Here is a 21,284-nt window from a genome sequence, read left to right as displayed (position 1 = left end):
GAAGGAATTGGCCGGCATCCAAAAGTCGGTCATCCTTAGCACCTGCGCGATTGTCCGACAATTCCTCGGTCAGGACTAAAACAGCACGAGCATGCAGATACGTGCATTCCGCAGAGCCTAGTCCCCCTTTGGCATTCAGAAGCCCGGGGGCAGGTGAAAATTCTGGCTAGGTTCGCCTAGTTAAGAAGTGAGATAAGTCTGCCAAAAAAATAGTTATTAACGTTGATTTGCATTCCAATCGAATCGGAAATCCTATCTATGTATGATATGTATGATATGCTATAGATTACAATTCCTTGACCTCTAAACGGTTTAAATTAATTAAAACTGGAAGCATTCCCATTTCCCCATGCATTCTGTTCTGCTCTGATCTGCCGATTTATGTGCTTACCCTACCCGTACCGTCAATAACGATCAACTAATACATTCGTTTCTGCCCGTTTTCAACTTATTTGGTATAAATTAGCCATCCACGATACGAACCGACACCACGTCTCGTTTGGTGGGCGAGTATCGAGCGAGAGTGGATTCTTTCCCTGTCGTGAAAGACAAAGGAAGGATGAATATGGAGTAGAGTTTCTTTTCACTGAAGGGAATGAAACCACTCTTGCGAGCGAGTAACCAAACACAACACAACAAGCGGACATCACTCATACCTAATGTTGATTTCACGCACATAGACACACAGCTCGATACAAGAATGGAAGATATTGCGAAACGGCCATGCAATTTCATTCGGATTCACTACACACCCTCGAAGAAGAGAAAGTGCTCCGTATCAACGTGTGCTTCGACAACGAAGGTGTCAGCAGCATACGGGAAATTTTTGTGCTAATGCGGATATGAGAGAGTATCCAGAATTTTTGAATACACTGCATTTATTTAAATACAACATATATTTCATGGAAGTATGCTTTCGAATTCCAGTAGGAAAACCTTACTGTTGGGCCTCGACCTCAAACGGAATATAGGAGTAATGGTTCAATCGTGAAGTGAGGACGCAACCAAATAATCGAAAAGCGCTGAAGGCTTCGACCATTCTCTTCATTTTGACGTAGGACTACGTCTATCATTTCTATACTGGGGTGTAAGTTCAAACTTTCGAAATCGAAAGCGTTACGCCGGAGAACGAGATTTTGAGTGTTAATAGCTCCTAAACAACTGAAAGAAATAATATGATAAACACTTCATTCGAAAGATAAAATGTCTATGCGTTATATGCTTGTTACTTTTTGATCCAAAAATTTGTTTCAATAGCCCTAAAATTGCTTTCAAAACAGGTTATTGAAATCACACCAATCCAGCCGCCGCTCGGAAATCCACTCGGTTATGATTGCGCAACGATTGAGGTACGATCGCTGGAATGGATGGATGTTTCCCAGACTTGAAAACCATGGATCCAGGGGAAATCGGCATTTCAAAAATAGATGCAAGCAGTGGTTACTTTTGTACTCGCTTGCGTTTCTGGAAATCGGAATGTTTCCCTAACACAGACTTCAAAACCATGGAGCCAGCGGAAATTAACATATAAAATTAGATGCAAGTAGCGGGTACGTATGTCCTCATTTGCGTTTCTGAAAATTGGATTGTTTCCCTAACACAGACTTCAAAATCATGAAACATGGGAAAATCGCATTGGAAAATAGATGAGAGCTGCGGGTACTTTCGTACTCGCATGCGTTTCTGCAAATCGGAAAATTTCCCTAACACAGATTTCAAAACCATGGAGCCAGGGGAAATTGTCATAGCAAATTAGATGCAGGCAGCGGGTACTATTGTACTCGGATTGACTATGGATTTGATATGTTATGATACGGTGTAGTGGATATGATCGAAGTGGATATTATATTACATATCGAAGAAATCACAATTATAAAAGCGGCGTTATAAAATTATTTGTTTACGAATGCTGCAATCGATCGTCGTTATTGAGAAGTTGGAATTGTTGGGAAGGGGGTCTTATTTTCGCTGTGTAATTCCAAGGAGGAATCCATTCCTTCTCAAGTGTTAATAATCCTCCTCCGGATCAACGATGATTCCAATTGTCGGGGCTTGGGGAGTTTGTACTATTTGCTCTGGGTATTTCCGAGGAGGAATCGGTTCCCCCTTTGAACGTTAATAATTCTTTTCCGGCTAAACGAAGTGGTATGATAATCACTTTATTCGAAAGATGAAACGTCTAAGATTTATATGCTTGTTACTTATTGATTGCTAAGTCAACATTAGTCCTACGTCCACCTTGCGGTTATATCAAAGATATAACCCACTTCTAGTTTTCTAATGAAATTTTTTACTCCTGAAATAGTAAATTAACTAAATAACTGAAAAGATATATCAAAAATTTCGATGCATTCTGAAATAATATCCGAAGTGAAAAATAAGCGGATTGAATACTATAATTTCGTGGTTCTACGTCGAAAAAGCGGTCGTGTCCCTTATAATTTTTTTTACTATTTTTTATTCCTGACGATTTATGACGATTTAGACAGATAAATGCACAATCATTTGTCATCTTTCATGTAACATAAAAATTCTATCCTCCCAGAATTGAATTTTTGAAAATTCGAAAAATTGCCAAAATAGCGACAATTTTTGTTAAAATTGAGTTATTTTTCATTAAAAATCGTTATTTAGAAACTCATCAAAATCGAAAAAACGAGATATCAAAAATTGGCTGTAGATAATTCATTTTTACATGCCTATAAAAAAAATCCTGTGCCAAATCGCACGCACTCTAGGTATCAACCATAGTAATATAGAATGTTAAATTCAATGCTGAAGTTGTCACAAAACTGGTATTTTGAATATAGCTTTCACCATTGAAGGAGTCAGCTTAGGACCACCTGCTCTATGGCAACATCTGCTGTCTCCGAAAAAGTCCTATTTTTGATCACTTTTTTAAATTTAAACTGTTTTATTTGTGAACTGACTATCTGACTTCTTGAATGCCGCTTACGTCCCTAGACGTCTTAACATAAGTATTAAATCGCAACATTTTTATTAGTATTCAGTAGAGATTTCTTGTGTCAAATAACACGCTTTGAATTCATTCTGAGTGGCAAGCTATAGGATACGCGTCATCACAGAAGAAATTTCTTTGACGAAAAATCCCCCGACCAGAACAGGAATCACCTTGTTATATGTTTTATGTTTCATGTTTTATGTCATCTAACCAAAGAATTTTTAATTAACTCTCCTATACTCGCACACTGGTCTCACAGACCAAGTAGTCATAGAAATAACTACAAACCTCCCATAAACTCACATTTCAAAATTTAAAACCATCATCACTTTCACCGCAGGCCCCTAGGTGTAGATTTGTACGTTAGATTGCCAATAAAACAAAACTATCGGTGGCTCTTGGTTATTTTTTACAGTTACAGTTTCGGGGATATTTTTATTATAATATACAGTGATGCTTCTGAATCCAGACGCTTTTTTATCCGGACACTTTTTCATTACATTCAATATTATGCCAAAACCATGACATTTTTTGCATGTTGAATTGATGTGACTGATAGTTACTATTATGTCAATTTAGTTTAGTGTCAAACATGGTACCTAGCTGTTAACAAAAAAATTGTATGGAGTATGGAGTGTGGAGTAAAGATTTTCGAACAATCGGTCAACAGGAAGGGGGTTAAATTTCTATTAATGTGGGACAGCGCCACAGACAAAGTTACAAAGTTACCCACGTACATACAAACGGGTCATATAATCGACCCCGTCCTGTATACCGAAGAGTTTTGTGGTTTAACTCTTTGGTATACAGGACGGGGTCGATTATATGACCCGTTTGTATGTACGTGGGTAACTTTGTCTGTGGCGCTGTCCCACATTAATAGAAATTTAACCCCCTTCCTGTTGACCGATTGTTCTGAAATTTGGAACATACCTTTATCTCTGCAGTCATTATAAAACTGCGTATTTCATTATTTTGAAAATCCAAAATGGCGTCCGCTATAAAATTACGGATTTCATATTTTCTCTAAACCCCAACAATATGGGTATCAAACGAAAGGGCTTGATTAGTAGTTATTTATAAAAAATTCAAATCCAAAATGGCCGCCAGCAAAAAATGGCGCCATATGTATTTTTATCCAACCCTTATCAATATGGGTGTTCTACTAGTCAATCGCTTTCGGTTGATACCCATATTGATGGGGTTTTCAGAAAATATGTAATCCGCCATTTTGTAGTGGCCGCCATCTTGGATTTAAATTTTTTATCAATAACTGTTTTCTACTAGTCAAGCTCTTCCATTTGATACCTATATTGATGTGGTTTTGAAAAAAAAATACGGTGCCATCTTGTAGTGGCGGCCATTTTGGATTTCCATTTTTCATGAATAACTGTCTACTAGTCAATACCTTTCATTCAATACCCATATTGATGGGGTTTAGAGAAAATATGTAATCTACAATTTTTTAGCGGCTGCCATCTTGGATTTACATTTTTCATCGATAACTCTGTTCTGCTAGTCAAGCCCTTTCGTTTGATACCCATATTGATGGGGTTCTGAGAGAATATGTAATCCGCCATTTTGTAGCGGCCGCCATTTTAGATTTTCATTTTTCACAAATTTTTGTATTCTACTAATTAAGCCCTTTCATTTGATACCCATATTGATAGGATTTTGAAAACATATATGAATGGCGCCATCTTGTGGTAGTCATAGGAACGCTAATTTTTAGTGCTATGATATGTCAATATTTTTTAGTAGTTGAAATTATATTCGTAAGCGCTTAAGCGTCCGGATTTCGATGCATTACTATATATGGGCTAAACAGTATCGACAAGAAAACAAGTCGCAAGAAGTTCCTAGGAATACTTTTTGTGTGGATCGTGAATATAATCTTCCCTTTACATCTAATATATTCCGCTCGAAATGCGCAGCCCACCCTTTTATACATACCGTGCCAACGCGACGCAGCCCTGTCATTCATATTTCGCCCGCTTTGAGGTTTGCCTCAGTCCTGCATAATCCAACCCAATCACGCAGCACGAGTGCTCTGCCTCTTTCGTATTTGGACTGCGGACAAGGTAAGTTGTGTTCGCTGCGACCGTCTAAAACATCTCCAAAATGGCTGGAGTCAGAGTGGCTTAACTGCACACTTTTCTTCTTGGATGGCACTAACTTACCCAGTGGATCTTTTGCCTTCTCAACATAGATATTACTTGCATCATTTTCATTAGTAGTACTTCAGTCGAGATTTCTATGCAGAAAAACACGCCTTGAATGTGTTCTGGAATGACCACAGTGCAAGTCGGAAGAAAGTTCTTTGGCGAAAAATCTCCCGATCAGAATGGGAATTGAAACCGAACCCCCGACATGATACTGTGTGACGCTAACCACTTGGCCACGGGAGCACTGCTTTTATTTCATCTTTTTATGCCCCATCAGAAAATAGAGATTAATTTTTAGTTTACCTAGAACACAGAGACAAAGAACATTAGAAATATACAAACTTGATATTCCAGAACCTTTATCATCTGTTAACTATCTAGAAGATTGTTACAAATTCTTCTCTTCGAAACTGCATGGAATGTAAAAAATATGTTAGTTTCGAGCATGCAGTTATGATATGTTCGGATTCTTACACCAATGAAATCTCAATCGATTAATGTGCAATTCACATAGAACGTTACGAAAAAGAACGTCTACGTTCCGTCAACGCCTCCACCAATCAACACATGCAGTCAATGCTTGCACCAGCACCGTCACGTCAAATGTCAATCGAATGATTTATTTAGTGTTATTCATGGTGTCGCCACCTACAACGATTTATGTGAATGTTACAACGATGTATGTGAATGTTTTCGTAAGAATTGCATGGTAGATTAACTGACGTAACGTAATGTAACGGGACGTGAACGTGACGTTGATGTTGTATGTGAATCGCACTTAATACGTTCTTATGTTGTTTTATCGCTCTTCATACTTTCATGAATTTATTGAGTTGCTTACTTTCAATTAATAACAGGAAAAAAAATCGAATTTCGTTATTTGTGTCGCAGTATCAAATTACTCTCTTTTGAGGAAGCTGAATTAGGTGACTATTAAAACTGAATGAAGATGAAGAAAACGTATTTCTTGGAGTTTTCCGTTCAATTATACTCTCTTCTTCAAATGAATACCAATAAATCCTAAAAAAAAATACACAACAGCAATATTACATAGCAATTCAACATTCGATTTGTGACACCTTGCGCGAGTATACGAGTTATGATTTTGTGCGCGAGTACAGGAAGATTAACATAGGATTACGCCAACTGGCTGCTCTATCATATTTTTCGTGCATCTGTTCAGTATCTGCATACAACCACGATTATAATTTCTGTAATGTTTCTGCTATCATCGCTACAGTCTTCTCGGCGAATTATTACCTTGAGACATGAACATCTTGCTCTTTATGCTACACAGCTCTATTCAAACGAGGAAGGAAAATTAGCCACCCTGTTCTCAGAAATTTATTTGACAACACTACTGTCAGTTCCCTAAACTCGCAACATCATTCGGAACAAACTGTTTAGTGTTTCTATTTGAATTTAAGAAAAAGTTGTGCTCACTCGAGAATATTTCATTCCCATCAGTTTGCTTTGTATCAGTTCATAGAAACTAAAATTATGGACGGCTCGAATGACTGGAGAAATGCTCACCACAGCACCGGGGTAAGTAAGATCGCTAGTCTGTTAGGTTACGGAACTGTTTGTATTACTGCTGCATCATCGATCTTGTTTCGCACCCCAGACAACTATTATGGCCGTAGAGTTCAATGGTGGAGTGGTAGTCGGAGCGGATTCACGTACCAGTACGGGCACATACGTAGCGAATCGTGTAACAGATAAGTTGACCAAGCTGACCGATAAAATCTACTGCTGTCGCTCCGGTTCTGCCGCAGATACACAGGCGATCGCGGATATCGTTGCGTATTCGCTAAATTATCACGAGTAAGTTATTCATATTGCTTAATTTACAAAAAAAAAATACATGTTAGCGCTTCCCACTAGAAATCAAACCGGCGAGGAACCGCTGGTCTCGGATGCAGCCAATGAGTTTCGGCAGTATTGCTACAACTATCGTGACTCGCTGGTAGCCGGCATCATTGTTGCTGGCTGGGACAAAAAGAACGGAGGACAGGTTTATTCCGTTCCGGTGGGAGGAATGCAAATTCGACAAAATGTCACCATTGGAGGATCTGGCAGTTCGTACATCTACGGGTTTGTTAAAGAACATTACCGTGAAGGCATGGCCAAAGAGGAGTGTATGGAATTCGTGAAGAAATCCATCTTCCATGCCATGTATCACGATGGAAGCTCTGGAGGCGTTTGCCGTATTGGAATCATTACCGAGGATGGAGTTCAACGACATGTTTTCTTTGCTCCTCGTGATTATGAGAATAATGCCGGAGTCACAGCAGGACCGTCAGTTACTCTACAAGCCTAAAGCAGCTCGAGAAAATAATCACAATAATTTTTTTTTCTGATACTTAATTATCTTTTCTCAAAATTTGAAAGAATCGTATAACCGTGTATATTCAAAGGAATTTGTTGGTTTATTTATTTGTTTCTTTTATTTCCGCTTTTCCCACCTTTACTTCTCTCACTATCGGCCTTCTGAGGCTTCTGTTTGTTAATATAAACGCTGTGTCCCGTTTGCTTCAAATGGTTGAATAACTTGTTCTTGGAGGTGAACTTTTCATTACATGTAACACATTTGTGGTCCGTTGTACCGTTTCTATCCGCGTCATCATCGTTATTGCCTACTTCAACTTCCAGTTGAGACCCCGACTCTTCCTTGGATGCAGTATCCTTAATAGGGTTAGTTATTTCTTTAGTTTTATTTTGTCCGCTGTCTTTCGCTTTAGCTTTCCCCTTCTTCGTCTTTTTGGCACCGCTCCAATCATCATCGCTGTCAACTATTTTTGGAACACCAGAAGAAAGAAAATCAACATGACTTTCCTCATTTTCCGAAGGGAGTCGCATTTTAGTAGCTTTTTTCTTATTCTTTCCTTTGCTAGATTTTTGTACTGCTATTTCCTCTTCGTCTTCGCTTTCTTTTTCTATGGGATCATCGCCCGTTTGTGATCGTTGATCATCCAACAGTTCACTATCCTCCTCTTCCTTTCGCATCTGTTTCTTAAGCAACTCAACATTTTGTTTGTGCTTCTTGGAAGATTCATGGTTTTCATACGTCTTCTTATTGTTAAACATTTTATCACAGGCTACACAATAGAGATCATCTACATAGAAGTGTTCCTCTCCGTTTTCGTCCTGACTGATCATTAAACCATTCATTGCATCTCGCATCGTTTCGGCCGCTTCTTCATTCTCATCAGCTGAACTTTCGGAAGCATCAGCATAAGATTCTTCCAGTTTTCTGCAATAGACAGACATCCAGTATAGCTTTGTAGTCAAATAAAAATTATTTAAATTACCTTAACTGCTCCTCGTAAGCTTCATTGAATATATTAGATGAGTTTTTCTGTTGTTCTTCGATTTCCTTCTGCTTCCGTCGTATTTGCTCGAGTCGATTCTGCTGAGATTTGATCCTATTCTGCTCGGCTCTCTCTTCCAAGAGCTTTTTGTAACCCTGTACTCGTTTGTCACGCTTCTTCACGAACATCACCAACGATCGGATTTCTTCATTTCGTTCTTTCCTCGCCTTCTGCTGGATCTTTTTGTTCTCCTTCTCGATTACCTTCAAAATTCTCCTATCACGAATTTCACTGATGTTATGCGGATTCAACCAAGCATAACTTTTCTTCGTCAAAAAACATTCCCAGAATCCGTAGAACAACCGAACATCCGTCTCATAATTGCTCGCTGAATTTCCGAATTTGGGAATCGTTTCGAAATCCTCCTCGCGATCCAGAAATTCAATCTCTTCCGAAGCAATTGTGTTAAACACCTCACCATAAACGGCATAAAATCCACCTGGATCGTCGCCAAATCCTTTGTAACATGACGCGGTGAAATATTGGAACAAATCTATTGAATTGTCCTCGTAGTTTGTATGTCCACCTCGGAGAATCTGCTCCCGATGATTATCATACCAAGCCCGCTCTTGGATATCAGACAACACATCGTACGCTGCTTGCACCAGCAGAAACTGTTGATTTGCCTTCTCCGTGTTGTCTAGATTTTTATCCGGATGCCATCGAAGTGCCAGCTTCCGATATGCTTTTTTGATCTCTTCATCTCCGGCGGACCGTTCCACACCAAGTACTTCGTAGTGACATTTCATTTTGAGTGGATTCCCAAAAAGAATTCGCGATTCAAACCGGAGTTGTTCCGCGCACTGCAGACCACCGAGAAAGAAAATCTTCAAATTTAGAGAAAGTGTGTTCAATGTTATTGTTTTGACGTTTTGGTTGTTCACGATCAAGGTATTCTATCAAAGCTTTTGTCGGCCCAAGATGTCTACGTTTCAAGGTGCAGCTGTTAATCACTCACCCATATTCCCCATATACTGCTCGACAAAGGCCAAATATTTTACACTTTCAAAAATAAAATTTGATCAACATCCCCCTCTACATTGTTGTGTCAAATCGGTCCCAAAAAATGGTGTCGACAACGGTGCCGACATCGTGCCATTTTGCAATGATTCTGTCGACCTAATCTTCGTGTTTGACAAGCAATTTCGTGCCAACACTGTGCCAATCTGGCACCACGTCGATCGGATGCAAAATTCTCGACCCTTATTATGGCTCTATATGTTTTCGAGAAAGTTGAAACAAACAAAAAATTGTTTATAAATATTTATTTTTATCATAAATTAAAGCTATTGTTACATTATTTTTAACTCTAACAAAGCATTATGAATCCGCTAGACGGAATAAGTAACATTTCTTATGAACTATCTGGAGCTAAACATTTTCAACTACATATTAAAATTAAGTAACACATTACTGAAATTCAAAGTGAAAACGTCGGGTCCAGCACAACCGTTCCAATGCTATCGGTTTCCATCAGGTTTCCCTTTTCGGTGAAGTCCAGGAATTCGTGCGTTATTGCAACTGGTGTTTGCGTTCCGCCCGCTCTATAATCCGCAGCAATTGTATCATCTGTGAAATCCCAACAGCTGCATTTTTCTTCGCCGCAACCTTTGTCGCATTTGTGCACTACAGCGGAAGCTGCAACACCTTATTCCGGTGGCATCGATGGTTGAGTTTGTTCCTGGAATGAAATTGAGAAAACGAAATTTATATCATATAACAATAAATTACAATCTACTCATACTCGCGGGACTTCAACTTGGTTATGTTCGTAACAAACTTGTTGTTGTTAATTACGAGACGAGTGTATTGATCCATCGTCGGCAGGAGAAACTTGTAACTCAATCAAATTGGCTTCGCTGCCCTTTTTTCCTCGTAGATATTTCCAGTAGTATCTGCTCTCTGAAATGATGTTCGCCGTTCGTTTTTCTTTACATAAAACAACAACGATTTTCTCGGTCGTCTGCATTATCGCACATTTCTGCTATTGCTGCTACTTTGCATACCTCGACGTAACATATCAACAATTTTGTCTCCGAATCGTTGAACTTGTCTCTGAAAATAAATTAGGAATACATAATTTATATGCTATAAGTAAAAAAGAACTATCCATAACTACCAAATTTGATTCCGGATTCATCCTCTGTTGTGCTTTAAATGACAGTTTATAGAGAAAGAGAAAAAGCAATCGCTGCAGTGATGCCGTTTCGCTCTGTTCAAGTTATCTTCATAATTATAGCAGAAACGATAGGCAGTGCTGCTTGCTGGGAGGCAAGGAGGGGTTAGATTCAAGCGCTTTTGTAGCACATTTCATCGCTCGACCGACATTGGACTTATAACCGCTCGAAAATATAAGAAACTGGGATGTAGCGTAAATGATCTTGGTTTGTCTGGTTTAGGGTGTTTTCCTGCAACCAGTGAATGTCAATCATTTTTTTCATCTAAATCACAAATAATCAATACGAGTTTTGGTTTGTTGAATAGCTCCAACTCTCTACACTGGAGGAAAACATTAGTAAATGCAGCTACCAAATCTTTAGTAGTTGAAACATTGGTAAATTTACGCATTTTTTTGTACATATTACCAAAACTTTGTAAAACGGATGTCTTATGCAATATACATCCCTACTAAAGATTCGTACATTTTACTTCATAGCATGTGTAACCTTGATTGTTTTCATTTCTAGTAACTGTAATGTGCGTACTTCGCAGTCGTCATTCTTCTTGAGGAAACAAAGCCATTCGGAGATAAGGTTTTTTGGTTTTTATTAGATTAAAATATATGTAGCTTTTGTTTCTCTTCGTCGAAAACAAATTCTCGACCACAAAGATATCGAGAACTTGTTTTCGCTGCGGGAAAATAAAAGGTGGTGGGCCAACATGCCCACCATCCTACAAAAATAATGCCTACCAATTTTCTTTTGTAAGATGTACCAATGATTAGTAGGGTAGAAAATGACTAGCGAATTGGTATCATTTACGAAAAAATTCGTCATATATACTAAATTTTCCTCTCAGTGTAGTTGCAAATACTACCATAAAGGCACCATTCCATCTGTTCAACATGTTACATGCTACAAATCAATGGTAAACAACAATGGATATGATACAATTTTTTATTTTTTGTTTCCACCTCAGCCACTACACAGCAGTAAGCACCCAGTTTCATAGATTTTCGAGCGGTTATAAGCACGGTGTCGACCAAACGACGAAAAGTGCTACAAAAGTGCTGGAATATTACTCCGCGTTGCCTTCCGCAGGCAGCACTGCCTACAGTTTTAGCTATAATTGTACGCGATTATTTGGGCTGAGTGAAACGGCATCTCTGCTGCGATAGCTTTTCCCTTTCTCCCTAGATTGTCAGTTGAGTAAACAAGAGAGATCGCATAACAAGCAGGTAAACCAATTTCTAGAATAATTTTCCTTTAAATAATGACTTGCATCTATTTTATTCTAGAAATCTTCGGGTTTGCTCATTACGATGCATTTACTTGGAAATCTCGTCTTCGGTAATGGAGATTCTACCTCACACAAAAATCGGGATACGAAGATTGTTCTCATGTGTTTTGGTTTATCTAATCGTTCAGTTGAATTAAAACTCACTTTTTCGTTCCTGAAAGCGTCACGGAATATGCCTTTCGTCAGAGCTGCAGTAGCAGACGCAAGCCGATTCAGCCAAATAATTCACAAAAGTAAAACTTTTCAAAATTAATCCAGCAGCAGCGAATCTTTAACGAGTATACCAAGAGGAAGCTGCCATCACATATGAAGTCATTCCAATTTTTCTTGCGTGGAAGCAACTTAAAGTAAGGATTCAATTAAATTTGTTTCGAAAATTAATAAACTAATCTTCATCAGTCTTCATTTCAGGTTATGCGAATTATTGATGGTATATGGAAATATTTGAACTTTGGAGAGTTCCACGAATTTAGGAAATATAAATTATTACACACAGAGAAATGATTGCTTTCGTATGCGTAAGTGGGAATGTAGTTCATTTGGGTGGCCTTTTTCAAGGATGAAAAGGTATTATTATTGGTAAATTTCTAAATATGTACCAACCTTCGGTAATCTACTCGATGTTGTTTTTTCCATAATATGGTCATATTACACGCTCTGGAATAGTATTGATGGACATTGGCATGGATGATAATTTTTTTAAGATGGCGAACTCTTGTGGTTTATTCTCTGTGCGGGTATGTAACTTTATAATACTATTTTCATTTTATTTATTCCAGATTTTGTTATTCCAGAACACTGAATGAGCAACTGCTCCAAAATTGTTCTCGGTAGGGTCTTTTCTATGATGATGTTCCTGCAGGCAAAACATACGATAATTCTCCAGTGCAAATATAGTTAAAAAACTTTCCTTTGGATTCCTAGTTTGAACTACGGAAGATCGAGAACTAGAGATTCGATCGCTAAAAGTGAAATCCCGATTCCACTTATAGATTATTTGAAAAATTACATCTAAGTTTATGCTAGCAATTGGATAACCCAAAACTCAATGGCCAATAATAGAATTAGTAATGCAAATGGTTTATGGTATATGTATATATTTTCAGTGCAAAAAATAAATATTTCTCAATGTACTTTTGTTTTCATTTTTTGTGTTGAACTCAAAGCAAATTCCACTATAATGAGGGTCGAGCAGTTTTGCGTTCGGTCGACACGGTGCCAGACTGGCACAGTGTTGGCTCGAAATGGGTTGCCAAATACGAAGAGTAGGTCGACAAAATCATTGCAATATGGCACGATATCGGTACCGTTGTCGACACCATTTGTTGGGACCAATTCGGCACAACAAAGTAGACTGGGATATCTGTAGATGTTTTTGTTTTTGTTGACGTGGGACTACGTCTAACCGGAATATATGGAGGGTAAAATGAAAACCTAAACACAGAACATACAGGAAAAAATGAAAGATTTCGAATGCTTATAGCTCGAACATTTCGTACTGGATAGGAGAGATGTTTGCATCACTTGATAGGGAATATTTCTACGCATCTATCGCAACTAACAAAATGTTGTTTTTCATTAGATAAACAATTGAATAACTGTAAAATATTAGGCGTTATCTAAACGCCCTAACTGCATCGTTTTGATTGGCCCGATTTACGGTTTCCCTAACACAGCCATCAAAACCAAGCAGCCTTGGGGAAATCGGCATTGCAAATACATGAAAGTAGGGGGACTTTTGTTCTCATCGAAAAATGTTCCCTAACACAGACTTTAAAACCAAGCAGCGAAATCGGCATTGCAAGCACACGAAAGAGCCTAGAGGCGAGTGAACTGAAAAGTTTAAACCTTCTTAAAGCCAAAAAGAAGAAAAATAACACACGAAAGTAGGGGGAGCTTTTGTTCCCACCGAAATGTGTTCCCTAATAGAGATTTCTAAACCAAGGTGCCTGGAGAAATCGGTATTTCAAATTCATGCAAGTCGGGGGTATTTTTGTTCCGACTGGAATGTGTTTCCCTAACACAGACTTCAAATCCATGAAGCGTGGGGAAATCGGCATTGCGAATTCATACAAATCGGGGGTATTTTTGTTCCGATTGAAATGTGTTTCCCTAACGCAGACTTCAAAACCGAGGTTTCTGGGGAAATCGGCTCTGCAAATAAATGCAAACTGCGAGTACTTTTGTCCTCGCTTGCCTTTGTGCAGAGTGGAATATGTCTGTCCTAACATGATCTTCTAAACTCAGGAACCTGGGAAAATCGTGCAGCCACTAGAAGCGAATGAACTTCCCAGTTTCAAGCAAATTCGAGATTCGAGAAGTATGTACACTTTTGGGATGTAAACTTCAGAGGGAAATGTAAAATAAAATAATCGTTTGATAATTTTTTTTTGTCTTTATTGGAAAGATTTTCAGCCTTAGGCTGGTTCATCAAACGTTTGATAATTCTTCCGTACATATATTTTGTTCTAGTCATCATACCAAACGTAAAAGGTCCGTCATTAAATTTACTGGTAACGAAGAACAATCAATCACAATAAATGAATTGACTTTACACGGCATTTGTTCATTTTTTTCACTCACAGAGCAAATATATTGAACTCAATTGAATTTGGAAACTGTTTCATTCAATCAAGAATTTAATCAATACAAACGAATGATTGCTAAGCTAAGGTAGTTCCACGTGAACCTTGCGATTATATCATAGATATAACCCACTAATTTTTTTTTATGATCAAACATTCTGTTGTTCCATTATTGTGGAGAGTTAGGCGTCGTGCACAAATTACGTAACGCGAGTAGGCGGGGCTGGGGGTTGGTCGAGGTTTCGTTACTTAATGTGACATAGGGGGAAGGGGGGGGGTAGCCGTGATCGTTACGTAACCAAATTCCATTTTTATTCCTGAATAAATTCACGCGCCGCTAGCTTCTGAGCTTCTGAGACCAAAAGAGGTGTCCCAGCAAACATTAAATCGTATAATTTTGCACGTGCCAAGTCTTACAAGAAATCCGAATAAATCATAATCGCATATAATATCAATCAAAGTATGTATCGTGTATATTTGAAATCGCATAAAATGTGAAAACTCGATTCTATATATCTTTATCAAATTAAGTCGCAATTCGGTATAATAAACATCAATTTTATGATGTACATTGTCGTTAAATTTATTTAATCCGCATCATATGCGTATATTGCGCTGATGCAGTTTGTGTGTCGTATAAGCGTATAATTTTAATCGATTCAGTACTGTAGTAAATCGTGTTGCATGCTGAAGAAAATCATGAAACAGTAAATCATATTAGATCCTAATAAAGAACATATTACATCATATTGAAATGTCAATGAAATGCTGATGCAATCGAAAGTTTTAACCGCAGATAGCCGCGCTAGATAGCTGGTGGATGATAATCCAGACAACCGGAGTTCGAACTCACATCGGAGCAGTTTTCACCAAACATCAATCTGTGCCATTTTAAACATTTATATTCCACTCCCAACACAAGTCAATCAAACAATTATTATTTCTACAAACAAAAATACTCATATAAAAAAATGGTGATTCGTGAGACTATAATAAACATTTCACGAAAATATTTTGCGCCATTTGTTTTTTTTCTATGTCTGTAATAAATCGTATATGGGTATGGCAAAAGTCGTGTTTGGTGCTTTGACAATTCATGAATATATTCATATTATGGCGGGTTTACATTAGGGAGATCTATAGCTATAGATGGATTTATTCACGTGAAAATAGGTGTAAACGGGTGAGAATAAATATGATACACTTATTCGAGGTATATATAACTTGAATAAATTCAGCATATGTAAACGCTTGTGAATTTCTCACTGGTGAGAAATCACTAAAGTTGGATGCAGTTCTACTTTAGGTGAATAAATTCACCGAAAATATGAATATATTCATTATAGAAGTTCACGCTAGTGTAAACGGTTGATGCGATTTCTATAAATCTCATCATATTTCTTCACATGAATATATCACTGGTCTAAACCCACCCTTAGATCGCAATTCAATTTCAACATAATCGCTATTATAGCCGGTCAAAGTTGCATATTCATCCAAACAAATTCGGTAAGCATTTGCCATGTATGTATATGGCCTCCACTTTTGCATGCATATGCCAGTTAGGCGCATTATATGCCAACCAAATTTTAGGGCATATGATGTTATATATACGCTTGTTATGCGATTTAATGTTTGCTGGGGTGTTTCCTGAGCCAAGATGATAAAGCACGTGTTGTAATGGGCAGTAAGCAGGCACCGCTTAATGTAGCTCGAATATTACGTTAATCTACCGAATCATGATTTTGTCATGGCTGGAAAACATAAGCTTATTCCATCTGTTATCGCAGGATGCAAAACAAAGCTAGGGCACCTCGATCATGCTGAAGTTGTTCTATACAGTATTCCAACATGCGTTCCAATTTGTTCAAGAAGGCACTGTTCTTCGAACGAATTTCCTCATGGGATCGATTTTCAAAGTATCTGCGAGCTGCCTGAACTCGAGATTATTCGGTACAGAAGAATATATCAAGCCAATCAAGCCAGTAACCATAATTAATGTGGATGAAGGACCAGACGAAAACCTTCGTTTTAAAAAGGTCATAGATATTTTCGATCTATTATTTTAATCAATTGAATTTTGATGCAATATTAGTTGCTACAAATTCTCCAGCACGCAGTGCATTCAACTGAGTTTGATTGTCTCTTTTCCGGCAGGTTAAATACTTCTTCGTGATCATGAGGGATCTCACTTGGATGAAAAACTCGAAACAAGGACCCGGAATTGTAAATAAAACATTTTTAGTATGCAGGAGAATCGTTAGCTGATTTGTGGAATAACCTAGCGATCGATGGACATTCCGTCAAAGCAGAATATAGGGGAAGGGTGGTAAAGACGGATACCTTAAGTAAACGTTGATTTTTCTTGAATTCCGCAATAAATATATAGCTATCTCACCACAAATTGATAGTCTAGGTCTCTTTTTATAATAAAATTTGTCTTTGATGTAGAATTTTTTGCAAAATGAATGTGTCCGGCATTTTTAAAAAATAAGATTGAGTCGGGAAAGACGGACACCTGGGGAAAGATGGCCACTATCTGAAAATTCAAGTTTATGTACTCGATAAGTTTTGGTGGTCTTCAAATAGGCCTTAAAATGATCAAACAAAAAGGCTTGGGCTTGCAATCTGTATCATTTTTCCGTGTCTAAAATAGCTTCCGGCATTCGGGATAGCAAATTCGACATTTTAAAAACCGCTCTGCTGATTCGTCCATGATATCTGGTTGCACTTGCAAACGTAGTTAGTGGGCATCTGTTAAACAAAGAAGGTGGAGATAATCAATTTGTTCAAAAACGAAATGTTCGTCTTTAGTCGGTGGAGTGTCCGTCTTACCTGATTAGCATTTTGTTTTCATCAATATTTCTGGAGTAAAAATGATAAAACTTCACCGCTGATTTGATAAATTGGAAGATAAGTGATGGTAAAACAATCATGTAGCGAAAAATACCCAAAAAAATACTCGACAACAATGAGAAAATTTACATCGAGCTGCTCTCTGTGGATTATTTTTTGTTTTTATCAAGACGGGTCTATGGTACTAGGTGAGGCCGTTTCGTCACTAAGTTGGTTAGGGGAGCGGTACATGAAAACAGTACGGAAGAAAGCAGAAGGGGAATTATTTGCTTGTAGCGTAAAAGAGACAGACTGATCACGAGCGAGCTTCACCACTAGCGTATTGTGTATTGTTTACAAACAAAACACAGTAGACTTCCAAGATGGCTGAAGAGTCGTTTTAGCATGTTGGCCTACCTTAGGATATACTTCTAGGCGCCTTGGTTTTTATTAATAAATTTAACCCGTCTTTCCCGACTTCCCCCTATTAAGTCCGCAAACTCCCAAATCGATGAAGCGGAATTAGAAGAATATCAAGCCGAGTTGTTTGCTACTCACGTCCCAAGTCCATCCCAAGACTTTTTGCAGGTAGTGAAATGTAACGGCAGGAGCTGCCGCATTGAACGAAGGAGTAGTTATTTTTGTGTAAATTAACATCAATTTATACCAGTCCATGGTCTTCTCAGCTAAACGCCAGATGGTTTGAAAGCACCAATTTTCCATTTCGGTTTGTTAGAAATTCTATGAACTTGTCGAAAGTTCTTCCGAAGTCACTACTTACATATAAAGAACTTTCGTCTAAACATTCGATACCGACCTGGGCAGATACAGGGAAACTTCGATACAACGTACCCTCGTTATAACGTACCCTCGATATAACGTCACTCGATATAACGTACATTTTACCTCGATATAACGTACACATTTCCAAAGTGTAAAGGAAAAATTTTTTCAATATTTTTTTTCTGATAGAACAATGAATTATCTGTATTGTGATGCTAAAACAAGTTTTGTACCTTCAATCAATCCCGAAATACAGCTGGTTTTGTGATTCCGGATTCTAAATGAATCAAGTTTTAATCAACAGTACGAAGGGAAACATCATGAGAAAGGCAGGCTTCGTCTTCTGATTGAAATTATTTATTAACTGTACAAAAACAGCAACACAATAATGTATTATAGACTACGTTTGTGAGTACTTTATTATGCTTCGATATAACGTACAATTCGATACAACGTACAATTTTGAAAGTAAAATGTACGTTATATCGAAGTTTACCTGTATCTGATTTTTTTACGTTGATATTCTCATTACTTAAAAAAAGCTAAAAAATTTCAAACGACTTTGACTTTGGGTACAGCTTAGCGTTACGTAACATGAGGGGGAGGGTGGTTCGTCTTGCGTTACTTTTTGTTACATAGGGGAGGGGAGGGGGTTCAAAAACCTCATTTTTAGCGTTACGTAATTTGTGCACGACGCCTTATGATAATCGTCAATAAATGACGTACTTGCTCCAATATTGTCGTGCTACACACGCCGCACCGCTCGACAAGAGCAATTATGTCGTAAAAAGAGACTCTCCAATAAACAAGAACTATTGAATCATAGCATGTAGCATGTTGAATAGATGGAATTTCGCCTTAAGACTTTGAAATTATTCATTTTTTTATGTTTTTTAACGATTTTCCTCAAAAAGTAATTGTGATCATGGTTTGTCTGATCATGGTTTGTCCGGTTTTAGAAATCGCCATTTTTGAATGAAAAAAATCGAATTTCAAGTAGATGTTGCATTTCTCACTGCTTGAGTTTACTGTCATCATTATGTTGATCCATTCATAATTTAGGCTTTCTTCAGAATATTGCCTTTTCTTGGGCATTTTAAAAGTGTGAAATGCGTTAATTACATGGTTTAGCTATGTGAATCTGATACAAATGGTGTGCAAGCATGATGTTTACAATATTTGTAAGTGTTATAATCCTGAAAAGGTCTGAATACGTGCCAAATAATCATCTGGTGATTGATTAAAAGTTATCTTAAATGAGGGGCGTATTGATCAGAGTAGCAAATTTCAGACTAATTTTACTGACAGCGCAATATATTGAGTGAGACAACATCAAATTCAATCACCAATGCCCCTGCAGTTCATGACAAATGGACCGAACCTAATTACATGCAACCTACACTCCGTCACGTAGAACATTTGGTTTTTGCATTATTCCCCATACTCATTCGTCGGACTGAACTGAGAATGAACACCCGAAATATTCATACGCATCTTCGATCAGCTGACAGTGAAAGGGAACATATATCCATTTAGAGAAATATCATCTCACTGACACTGCGTCGGACGTTTATACGCGTGTTCTTGTGTTTGTTTCTAGCCCGGTCCCATTTTTGTGCCGCTTATTGCACACACATCGATGGGCAATGGCACATTGAAGTACTGGGTTTATGGTTTTATGACCAACGAAAATTTCAACAGGACGCAATGAAAGGTGATATTTGCGGCTTGAGCATTCACTGACATCGAGAATGAACTGATATTTCTGTCGATGGAACGAAAATTATATCAAAACAAACGTGATGGCGAGCCAGCAGTCAAATCGTTATAGGCATCGCAATAGTGTGTCGGTGGAGATATTTTGCACTGACAAAATTTTCTTTTCGATTTCAATATGTTCTTTCGAAATTTTGCATCTCTGGTATTTGTGTGGAATGCCCAGTTCTTGCAACTAGGGCATCATCAGTGTAGCGAACAAGTGGGCAGGGCACATCTTCCGCCATCTCATCAGCAGGCAGTCATCGTTCAGCCTCGGGCGATCTCTAATTATCCCGCGGACGCTCCTAGGCACACAATGTTGACACCAATAGTAGGTGGATTTTATACTCCTTTAAAATATGTGAATCCGTGAAAATATGCTTTAAAACTACTATAAATCATGAAGAAGACAATTTTACTTACATGTTTTGAAACATTCGAATACCTGATTTGATACAAGTGCTCTGAATTAGAGCATTCAAAAAAGTGGACAAACCTTGATCATATTTTCGACTGGATAAACAAAAATCACCCAGCAAACATTAAGTCGTATGAATAGCTATAATTGGAGGCGATATACATACAACCAAGACACATTTGTATGATATATGATGCAGATAACTAGCATATACACACAAAAGTGGAGGCGATATACGTATATGTCATATTTTGTACGCATATAAAGCCGTATATAACGATATGCGATGCTTTTTGGACTGATATGCGATTTGATACGACAACGTTACCACTCAATCCATCGATGACATGGAAAATCGTGTTTTTGCATTTTATGCGATTTTAGATATATATGATCGATATTTTGATTGATATTTTATGCGATTGTGATTTGATACGAAATTATATGTGACTTATCATGTGCAAAGTTATACGATTTAATGTTTGCGGGGCATTTACCTTACTGATGATACTGATCAAATATGTTTGTTTAAACTTTTTTCGGACCTGATCCTCAAACCATGTTTTGGCATACGTTAAACATTCCAGTCGAACTTTTTCCATGTTTAATGTTTGACATTATTTGCCACTGTTGATAATTGAAGAGTGACAAAGTAGGATGTGTACCAAATTTTAACCATATTTTCTCTATCAAAAATTGTCAAATATCTGATCTGCGGTCAAATAGTGTAATTCCAGAGGAGGCGATCTGGCGTAGTGGTAACATCCGTACCGCTCACGCTTAAGGTCACGAGTTCAATTCTCACTCCCGATATTCTTCCAAAAATGGAAGTAAAATGACGAACCAGCCAAAAGTGTTGAAAGTCACTATAATACAGAGGAAAAAGTGTAATTCCACCTTAAGTGGGTTCGAGGAACGGCATTTCAAAATAGTCCGGAAGAAATCAGA

General features: G+C 37.9%; 2 protein-coding genes and 2 long non-coding RNA genes across 4 annotated transcripts; 2 read left to right on the top strand and 2 right to left on the bottom strand.

The window, feature by feature from the left end:
* Window positions 1-6,473: 6,473 nt before the first annotated feature.
* LOC129775767 (proteasome subunit beta type-6) lies at window positions 6,474-7,489 on the top strand. The gene is made up of 3 exons (XM_055780849.1): window positions 6,474-6,672; window positions 6,752-6,951; window positions 7,012-7,489. Exons 1-3 carry the CDS (start codon window positions 6,628-6,630, stop codon window positions 7,445-7,447), a joined length of 681 nt encoding a protein of 226 aa, XP_055636824.1. The 5' UTR covers window positions 6,474-6,627; the 3' UTR covers window positions 7,448-7,489.
* Window positions 7,490-7,537: 48 nt separating this feature from the next.
* Window positions 7,538-9,358, bottom strand: LOC129775766 (dnaJ homolog subfamily C member 21). The gene is made up of 2 exons (XM_055780848.1): window positions 8,439-9,358; window positions 7,538-8,380 (listed from the first exon to the last, which is right to left on the bottom strand). Exons 1-2 carry the CDS (start codon window positions 9,245-9,247, stop codon window positions 7,561-7,563), a joined length of 1,629 nt encoding a protein of 542 aa, XP_055636823.1. The 5' UTR covers window positions 9,248-9,358; the 3' UTR covers window positions 7,538-7,560.
* Window positions 9,359-9,819: 461 nt separating this feature from the next.
* Window positions 9,820-10,753, bottom strand: LOC129779076 (uncharacterized). The gene is made up of 3 exons (XR_008743557.1): window positions 10,618-10,753; window positions 10,243-10,553; window positions 9,820-10,179 (listed from the first exon to the last, which is right to left on the bottom strand). It is a non-coding gene; the product is annotated as an uncharacterized LOC129779076 (long non-coding RNA).
* Window positions 10,754-11,661: 908 nt separating this feature from the next.
* On the top strand, window positions 11,662-13,081 carry LOC129777963 (uncharacterized). Its single transcript, XR_008743334.1, has 4 exons — window positions 11,662-11,895; window positions 11,956-12,304; window positions 12,369-12,694; window positions 12,752-13,081. It is a non-coding gene; the product is annotated as an uncharacterized LOC129777963 (long non-coding RNA).
* Window positions 13,082-21,284: the final 8,203 nt, after the last annotated feature.

Source organism: Toxorhynchites rutilus, chromosome 3, assembly GCF_029784135.1.
Source record: "Toxorhynchites rutilus septentrionalis strain SRP chromosome 3, ASM2978413v1, whole genome shotgun sequence".
NCBI lineage: Eukaryota > Metazoa > Arthropoda > Insecta > Diptera > Culicidae > Toxorhynchites > Toxorhynchites rutilus.
The sequence above is the reverse complement of the archived record's forward strand: the minus strand, read 5'-3'. Positions and strand labels throughout refer to the sequence as shown.

Excerpts from the sequence above, each read along its gene's own strand:
- LOC129775766 (XM_055780848.1), bottom strand. The coding sequence starts at position 9,247 with ATGAAATGTCACTACGAAGTACTTGGTGTGGAACGGTCCGCCGGAGAT. Across the intron at positions 8,381-8,438 it reads GCTTACGAGGAGCAGTTAAG|AAAACTGGAAGAATCTTATG; the intron begins GTAATTTAAATA and ends TGTCTATTGCAG.
- LOC129775767 (XM_055780849.1), top strand. The coding sequence starts at position 6,628 with ATGGACGGCTCGAATGACTGGAGAAATGCTCACCACAGCACCGGG. Across the intron at positions 6,673-6,751 it reads ATGCTCACCACAGCACCGGG|ACAACTATTATGGCCGTAGA; the intron begins GTAAGTAAGATC and ends TTCGCACCCCAG. Across the intron at positions 6,952-7,011 it reads TATTCGCTAAATTATCACGA|AAATCAAACCGGCGAGGAAC; the intron begins GTAAGTTATTCA and ends GCTTCCCACTAG.